The 8,745-nt window shown below is 53.2% G+C and overlaps 1 protein-coding gene across 1 annotated transcript; it reads right to left on the minus strand.

Annotated features, from left to right (window-relative positions):
* Positions 1-310: 310 nt before the first annotated feature.
* Nfkbie (NFKB inhibitor epsilon) lies at positions 311-7,713 on the minus strand. Its single transcript, XM_051152908.1, has 6 exons — positions 7,098-7,713; positions 4,757-4,859; positions 3,915-4,137; positions 2,486-2,574; positions 2,096-2,335; positions 311-698 (listed from the first exon to the last, which is right to left on the minus strand). The coding sequence occupies exons 1-6, from the start codon at positions 7,469-7,471 to the stop codon at positions 636-638; spliced, it is 1,092 nt and encodes a 363-aa protein (XP_051008865.1). The 5' UTR covers positions 7,472-7,713; the 3' UTR covers positions 311-635.
* Positions 7,714-8,745: the final 1,032 nt, after the last annotated feature.

Genomic DNA, 8,745 nt, shown 5'->3' on the forward strand with positions numbered 1-8,745 from the left:
CTCCGTTCTCCCACCTTACCCAGCAGGGCCCTACTCCTCTTGCTCAGGGCCCAGTTCCTCCTTCCTGCCTTTACTTCCGGGTCACAGTTCAGGCCTGCCTACGCATACAAGCATAGAAGGAAAACTTTTTTTCTTAAAGTCTCTCCTCCATTTAGTGTTATATTACAGAATTATCTCTTCACAAAGCCTCAGTTTGGAGCCTTATGTATGAAGTCTTTAGAAAGTATGTTTTCCAGGACCACTGCCACCAGACCTATCTTGCCTGCCACAGAGAAGGCTCCAACACAAAGGTGGCTTAGGTAAGACACAGGGTCTGGTTTGCTCATCCCTGTTTTCCTGGTGGTTGGCAATTTCAGCCCACGCCGCCATCTTCAACAGAAGCAAGGAGGCTTCATTCAGAATACCCAGGGGGCTTGGAGGGTCTTTCAAAAATCTCTATCCAGTCCACCTGGGAACCTCTTCCTTCCAGACAGGCTCCTCTTCATTTGCAATCCTTTTTATCTCAGTTTAGGACTACACCCCCCCAAGGCTCTGGCCTCAGCGTAAGGGCACATTGCTTGGGCCCCAACAGCAGCAGCGACTGTGGCTCCAGCTTCCTGGTAGGAAGAGGTAGGGGCTCGTCCTGGGTCCTGGCTTCAATCAGTACACAGCAGTGGCTTTCCAGAGATTTTCAGGTCATCGAAGGGCAAATAAAGGAGCTGAGAAAGAGAACGGAGAGAAACCGAGTTAATGTCATGAGAGACAGTAGTGGGGACTTGGGAAGCTGCTACGTAGCTCCCCTCCCACCAGAGCTGAAGACCCAAGCGGAAATCAGTCATACCAATGTCCCAGAAAGTGAGTGACCTGGGCATGGCAGAGACCCAAAGCTCTAGACAAGATCTGGAACAAACCACGCAGACTATCTGAGCTAGGAGTGACCTTCGAGCTCACCCAGTCCACTGCCTAATTTGTTGTTGTTGCAGTTGTTGTGGGTGTGGAAGGGTTAGCATGAAATGTTTTCAATATTTTTTTTCTTGTTTGTTTTTTGAGACAGGGTCTCATTATGTAGCTCTTGCTGTCCTGGAACTCAGTACGTAGTCCAAGCTGGCCTCAAACTCACAGAGATCAACCTGCCTTTGCTTTCCAAGTGCTGGGATTAAAGGCATGTACCAGCACACATGGCTGAATACACACAAACACACACTTTTTTTTCCTTCTGAGACAGGGTCTCTCTGTGTAGCTCTGGCTGTCCTGGACTCTCTTTGCAAACCAGGCTGGCCTCGAACTCACAGAGATCCATCTGCCTCTGCCTCCCCTAGTGCTGGGATTAAAGGCGTGCACCACCGTGACCCGGATTATTATATGTATAGAAAATGTGAGTTTTGCCTCTTTTATTTTTTGGTTTTTCAAGACAGTTTCTCTGTATAGCCTTGGCCATCTTGAGCTCGCTTTGTAGACCAGGCTGGAACTTACAGAGATCCGCCTGCCTCTATCTCCCAAGTGCTGAGCTTACAGGTGTGTGCCATTACTGGGCTGAGTTTTGCCTCTTAAAAAAGTCTAAGATCTGAACATACCAGCTATCTGCGTGCTGCTGACATTTGCTGACACCAAAGGCAGCCGCCTGCTGGGACATGGTTCTGTGGGTTCTCATGGGCCTCACCAGGACATTGCCATCTGGTTAGCCTCACTGATTCACTCCTGTCAGAGTCCATGTTTGCACTCTTTGAGCCAGACAAGCTTGGGAAACCGGCTGAGGGGCAAATACAGCCCAAGATGTCACAGCTGGTAAGAAGTAGTTCTTGCCCCAGCAGTTTTAGGGGGGTAAGAGGGGTTGAGGGGGGAACTCATGTAACTTAGGCTGGCCTTGAACTTACTATACAGATGATATTCTCCCGCCTCCATTTCCCAAGTGCTTGAATAACAAGTATTTGCCACTTTATGTGCTGTGGGGTGTTGGACCTAGGGCCTCTTACCTGCCTGGCAAGTGCTCTGTCAGCTGAGTTACAACCCCAACCTGACCCCAGCACTGCTACCTGGTGAGCGCCCTTTGCCTAATAAAAGTGCCTAACTCTGCTATGGGCGGGAGGCTCTGCAAGGCAGAGTACACATCTCTTACATCCTCAGCCAGGTCCTGCGGGGTCTCGTTTTCCACATTCAGAAGCAGGGAGTCGGCACCAGCCTCACACAGAGTGGATGAGATGCTGTTGAGGCCCCGGCCAGCTGCCAGGTGCAAAGGTGTGCATCCATTCAGCATGCGGGCATCTACCCGGGCACCAGCCTGGAGCAGGAACTGCACCAGGCTGCGCTCCTGGGTTTCCACGGCCAGGTGCAGTGCGGTCTTTCCACTGGTGCCCTCCTGGAGAGGAATACAGAGAGAGAGAGTATGCTGAGCCTGAGCCTGTGCTCTGGAGAGGGGGTGTCAACATGCTTGAACACTGGCAGGGGACCAGCTAGGCCAGATGGTGGCAGGTGGTGGACCAGGTGGCCCCCTGATTGGTAGCCTCACCTGCGCATCGATGTCAGCTCCATTCTGAAGCAGCAGTTCTATGAGTGGTTGGTTCCTCTGCAATGTGGCGATGTGCAGACAGGCCAGACCTGGGGTGGGGGAGGGTGGGGACTGCTGTTGGTGTCTACTGAGCCTTTTCTTTAGGGACTACCCTGCCCTTTAGCCTCAAGGGACCCCTGCCTACTCAATGCCTCTAATCACAGGACTGTTAAAATACAATCTCCGGTCCCCCTTAAAAAAAAAAACCCTCAGAAGTCTGAGAGGAAAGGAACTCAAAGTTTCCACTTTTTCAGTCATGTTATTGAAACTTTGACGCTTCAATGACCAGGCTGCCCAGTAACAGTCCCGAACACACACATTCTTCCAATGTACATGCCCACCTCTGCTAACTGTAGACTTTTACCTGCTTTCAAGCCCAGGTGAGGCATCTCAGAGCTGTCTGGGGAGCCTCATGGCCCTGCCTCTATCCTAAGGTCAATTCTTTCTATTTGCCCTGTGGCTTTTATTTTACTTTATTTTGCTATCTCCCTTCTGGTCTAGAAACTGCCTTCCTTTCTCTAACCCTGCTTGTCATAGCGATTTAGATTCAAACTTACATCCTTTGCCGCTTTCAAGTCTCTGTGCAAAGGTTCCTGACTCTGAGGGCTTCCCTGACCCACCTACCAAAAAACAAAAAAAACAAAACAAAAAAGCCGCCCAGCCCGCACCGTGCTACACCCTGGCTCCTCCTTTGGCTACATCACCATAACACTTGCTTCCTTTAAACACATGTAATAATTCACATTGCATGTTTATTACCTGACTCACACTCTTCCTCGCTTCTGCCCCTAGGACAATGTGTGGCCCACAGAAAGTGAGCTCATTTGTTCATCTAATTGCTACTAAATTAACTGTCTTTAGGGCAGGATTTAGATTGTTAACACAGCCGGGCGTGGTGGCGCACGCCTTTAATCCCAACACTCGGGAGGCAGAGGCAGGTAGATTGCTGTGAGTTCGAGGCCAGCCTGGTCTACAAAGTGAGTCCAGGATGGCCAAGGCTACACAGAGAAACCCTGTCTCAAAAAACAAAACAAAACAAAACAAAACAAAACAAAAAAAAAGATTGTCAACACAGCCGGGTGTGGTGGCCCACATGTGTAATCCCAGCGCTCTGGAGGCAGAGGCAAGCGGATCGCTGTGAGTTCGAGGCCAGCCTGGTCTATATAATGAAATGAGTCCAGGACAGCCAGGATTACAAAAGAAACCCTGTCTCATCACACTGCAGGCCCTGGGTACATCCTGGAACAGATCATCCACTCCGTCACTTAGTGCTCATGTGCTCAGACTGCGGGGAGAGCAACAGGCAGGGTAGGAGTCTTACTCCCCTGGCACTTGGGGGTCCCTGTCTTTACCCCCTCGTTGATCCCTCAGGTCCTGGGGCTACTTGCACCTTGCCAGTTCTTCAGTTGGAGGTCCAGCGGATGAGATGGCTCTCTGCCTGGCTCTGGCTGCTCCTCCAACAGGCAGCATGCGCAGGCCAGATTCTGGCGCTGACAGGCTACATGCAGGGCTGTGTCACCATGTTGGTCCTGTAGTATTCGGCTGGCTCCCTTCAGCACCAGTGCCCGAACTACATCTGGCTGGTCCAGATGAACGGCCAGATGGAGTGCTGTCTGTAAGCACAGAGGGTCACAGGGTCACAGCACCACTGCTGCAGCCTCCTGCCTCTGAGAACAGGGGAGGGGAGAATACAACCACCTCTAACGTGTTGCAGCCTCTGAAAGTAGCTGTTAACTGGGTTTTCTGTGAAATTACTCCCAAGTCCCATCCCAATGCTTGGGACCCCAATTCTGGAAGTAGGGTGAGGGAAACAGTGCCCTGCTCTCTTAGTCCTTTGTCCTCTGGAGAGATCTGTGTTATCCTCAAGGGTTGGTCTGCAGGAGCTGGGGGAGGGGAGGGAAGACAAGAGGAGGCAGGGACATCTCCCTGACAATTCCTTTCTTTAAGGCTCATCTCTTATACCCAGCCTTCCTTGCCTGTCCCACAAAGACACCAGACCCCACTGAGGCTGGCATGGGCTTCAGTAAGATTGTCATCTTTGTGCTGTATGACAGGTGTTGGTGACAAAGTCTGTGGGCACCTCGTGGGCAGAGGATGCAACGTCTTGCTCGTGCGACCTTGTGTTGCGGCTTCTGGCGCTGTGTCTGGCAGATGGCTTCCTAGCCTCTGGTTTGGCTGCTGGGGATGGTAACCACAAACAGGTATCTAAGGCACAGCCTTCTCTCTCCTCACCTGGTAAAGGTTGTTCTGAATGTCCAGAACTTCCTGGGGCAGGAAAGCCAAGCAACAGGACAGCACTGATGGGGCTTCATGAATTACTGCCAGATGGAGTAGCCTGGAGCAAGAGAGGGGGGCTAGGGTCAGAGCCCAGGGGAAGCTGGGGTCTTGGGGTTAGAATGAATGCATCATCTTTAACTAGCTACCCATAGGCAAGCAAGTGCAGGAAGTGAGAGTCTGGGCCAGGAAGTGAGGGGTTGGTTGGCACGGGAAGCCAGGATTCTGGAGGTGGGAGCTCCAGGCTCTGATGGCTGGACGTGTGGAGGGCCTTGGCTGGGTGGGCATGTGGGCAGGGCGCTGACAGGACAAGGACCTTCCTGTCCAACTTGCCCACACCCAGCTCCCTTTCTGCCCCCAGGGCTTTGCCAGGCCAGCTGCAGCTCACAGCTAAACTGAAAGCCGCTGGAGGAACACAGAGGGGGTTTCCAGGGCTGAGCTACCCACCTCCCCACAACAGGGAGGACAGGAGGAGGCAGATGTGGGGTTCCCCACCACCACCACCACCACCTCAGCAACTCAATGCTGCACATTCCAAGGGAGGAAAGGGAGCAAAGCATCTCAAACCATTACCCTACCCATGAGCCAAGAGGGCCATTCCTCAGCCTGCACAGGCCAGACTGGGCCTGGCCAGCAGCCCTCCCCCAGGTCCAGCTCCAAGGGGAGTTTGGTGAGGTGCAGAAAGCACGTTTGATGGGGAAGGGGGTGACATGAGGAGCTGTAACTTAGGGCCAACTGGGGCGGCTGAGATGGGAAGTTCCAGTCTTGGGTTTTCCCCCCGTATCAGGTGGGGAAAACGAAAGCCAGGGCTAGATGGTGTAGACCCGGACAGCTGCCCTGCAGCAACTTGGCTAAAGGCCTGGCGGGCTAGGGAGGGGGCTACTTAGGCAGAAGGGGGGTAAGCTTTGGCTGTAGGCAGGCAGTAAAGGAGCCCAGGAGAGAGTGAGGGGGGGGGAGAGGGAGGGAGGAACCACTCTGGAAATCCCCTCGGGCAGGGCCTGCTCTCTGGGTCGCATTCCTGCAGCCACCTCCCTCTCTCCCTCAGTCTCCCCTCCTCCCGTTTCCTTTTTCCCACTTCCACACTTCCCACAGTCCAGTCACCCCCAGAGGAAGAAAGAGCTCTGCTGGGAGGGGAGGGGGTGCTCCTGGTGCTTCTACGTGTGCGCGCACGCGAACACACACACACACACACACACACACACACACACACACACACAGAGACACACACACCCCTCAAGGTTGGAGCTCAGAGGCTTCCAACAGCAACAAAGAGCAATGTGGGAAGTTGTGCACGGAGCTTCCAAAACTCTGAGGTTCCGGGCTAAGGGTTTGTGACCCAGGCACAAAGTGCAAAAGGTTTACCTCCTATCTCCCACTCACAGGATGGAGGCTTTCCTTGCCAGTACCCATCCAAGACCCCTACACCTCCAAAAAGTAGGTCATCCCAGCATCTCTCATCTTGGGCCCCAGCGGCACCTATTTGGTCTATCGGTCCCCAAAGCACAGATACCCCCTCTGCTAACGTGTTCTTCTACCTAAGGCCAAGCCTCCTACTACACACTTATGACTCCAGGTGGGCCTAGGGGAAGACAGAACAGGATCAAGAATGGGGGAAAAAATCAGGAGATGAAGACAGGACAGTGAGGAGAATTTGGGGGAGCTCAGGAGGTGCAGGAGGTGTCAGGAGGCTGACACCAAGCCATCACTTCCCTTTTCTCAGCAGAGGAGGAAGTAAGCTGGGGCAGCCGACTGCCTATTCTGTTTGTTGGGGCAAGATTTCCCAGTCTAGTCACCCACCCTGCTTTTGGAACCAATCCCAAACGGGCACCCTAGCAGTACCCTTAACCCAAGCTTCCTGGGCTCAAATGGCAACCTGTAACCTGTCTTCTGTTCCTTTGGTTAGGGACTGGCATCCCGAATATTGAGGAAACAGGGGCACCCCCTCCCCCAACAAGAAAAACAAACACTGAATTGGTTGGGGGGTAATGTCTTTTCCCAGGGGTGGGTCATTGGTTTTTAGAGATTCTGTCTGGTGTCAGGTCCCAAGGGCCCTGCTAGCTCTGTTCACTTCCAAAAGAGCGTGATAATGTCTGGTTTTTTGGTCTGAATCTGGCCATAGCTTAAAAGCAGGCTGCAAGTTAAGTGTGGCATTTGGAGAAGGAGGCTAGCCCTTCCAGGGCGTGTGCCTGGAGGGTCCGTCCTCTCAGTGATGATGGTTGGTGGTGGATGCTCAGCCAGTAGTAGCTCCTGGGGAGGCTCTTACAGCAGCACCCTGTCTCAGCCTAACCAGTTTACTCACGTGTCTCCATCCTCAGAGATGTATGTAAGCGCTTCGAGTTGCTGAGGGCTCAGCACTCCCGCGGCGGGCAGCGGCGAGCCTGGGGCCGGGCTTTGGTCCTCGGCTTCGGGTCTCTCCAGCAAGGGCAAGGACTCGGTGAGAGAGGAGGAGGCATAGGTGGAGTCCGCCCGCTCTCCATCCGCATCTTCCTTCTCCCCTGCTTCCTTGTCGGTCTCCGGAGGATGGCTCCAAGGCTCTGGGCAGCTGTTGTGAGATGATCCGGAGACTGGGGCCGCAGTAGGCTCGGGCAAGGAGCGCAAAGAGCGCAGCGACTCTATGCCGGAGTCGCACTGATTGTCGTCCGCCTCGTCCGGCTCCTTCCGCGCATCCGACATGCCGGCCGCGCCAGCCCGGGGTCGGGGGTCCAGCGGGTTCTAACTCTGAGCTGTGCCGCGTGCTTTTCCGGGTTTGTGGGTCCGCCTAGCAGAACCAGAGTCCCTCTCCGAGAGGCTTCATTACCTGGCTGTGCAGGCGTGGGGAGCGGACGGGAAGCGCGAGTGGTGCAGAGTGCCGTCCAGGTCCACGGCAGCGGGTGCTTTGGGCAGCTGAACCGTCCCTAGTCCAGTCTTCTCTCTCGCCCCGCCCCCGGGCCCGAGAAGTGGCCACCAGCCACAACCACGCCCACAGCCCCGCCCCTCGAAGGCGCTTCCGGGTATAGCCCCGCCCCTCCGGAATCCCCCTGAAGGCTGCCTGCGTAGGCTGGGAGTCTCTTCTTACTGGTCTTAGTGCTGGGTTGATTGTTTCGCTCATTCATTCATTCACTCTTCTTCCTCCTTTTTTTTTTTTTCATTTCATTCACTAATTCCATGCATTCCTTCGTTCCCTCTTTTAGTTCTGTGTCTTCATTCATTTATTTGTTCAATTGTTTAAAAATTGTATTTTTTGGTTTTCTGCCCAAACTGGGTGCTTTGTGGGGAGATGGCTTAGGTTGCTACATGACCCGAAAGCAAGTTGTGGAGCAAAGGGTTTATTAAACTTACACTTCCATAGCACTGTTTATCACTGTCAGGACAGGACCTCAAACAGGGCAGGATTCCTGGAGGCAGGAGCTGATGCAGAGGCCATGGAGGGGTGCTGCTTACTGCCTTGTTTCTCATGGCTTGCTCAGCCTGCTTCCTTATAGAACCCAGGACCACCAGTCCAGGGATGACATCATCCATAATGGGGTGAGGGTGAGGGTGGGCCCTCCCCATCAATCACTAATTTAAAAAATGTCTTATAGCTGGATCTTATGGAGGCATTTTTATTGAGGTTCTCTCCTTTCTGATAACTCTAGCTTGTGTCAAGCTGACAGACCAACCATCACAGATGAGCGGCTTTGCTACCTTCTGCTTTTTTCTCAATTTCTCTTGCCTTTTCATCTTTCTCTATCAGTGCCCAGGGGTATGGGTAGGAAGAAGTGCACCTCCTTATCTTTAGGGGAGCAGGTTTTCCCTGGGGAATTTTCTTTCTTTCTCCTATTTTTTAAAAGATGTGGGGCTGGAGAGATGGCTTAGAGGTTAAGAGCACTGACTGTTCTTCCGGAGGTCCTGAGTTCATTTCCCAGCAACCACATGGTGGCTAACAACCATTTGTAATGTGATCTCACGCCCTCTTCTGGCCTGCAGGA

Source organism: Acomys russatus, chromosome 11 (assembly GCF_903995435.1).
Source record: "Acomys russatus chromosome 11, mAcoRus1.1, whole genome shotgun sequence".
Taxonomy (NCBI): domain Eukaryota; kingdom Metazoa; phylum Chordata; class Mammalia; order Rodentia; family Muridae; genus Acomys; species Acomys russatus.

Excerpts from the sequence above, each read along its gene's own strand:
- Nfkbie (XM_051152908.1), bottom strand. The coding sequence starts at position 7,471 with ATGTCGGATGCGCGGAAGGAGCCGGACGAGGCGGACGACAATCAGTGC. Across the intron at positions 4,138-4,756 it reads TTCAGAACAACCTTTACCAG|ACAGCACTCCATCTGGCCGT; the intron begins GTGAGGAGAGAG and ends CTGTGCTTACAG. Across the intron at positions 2,575-3,914 it reads CCAACTGAAGAACTGGCAAG|GTCTGGCCTGTCTGCACATC; the intron begins GTGCAAGTAGCC and ends CCCCCACCCCAG.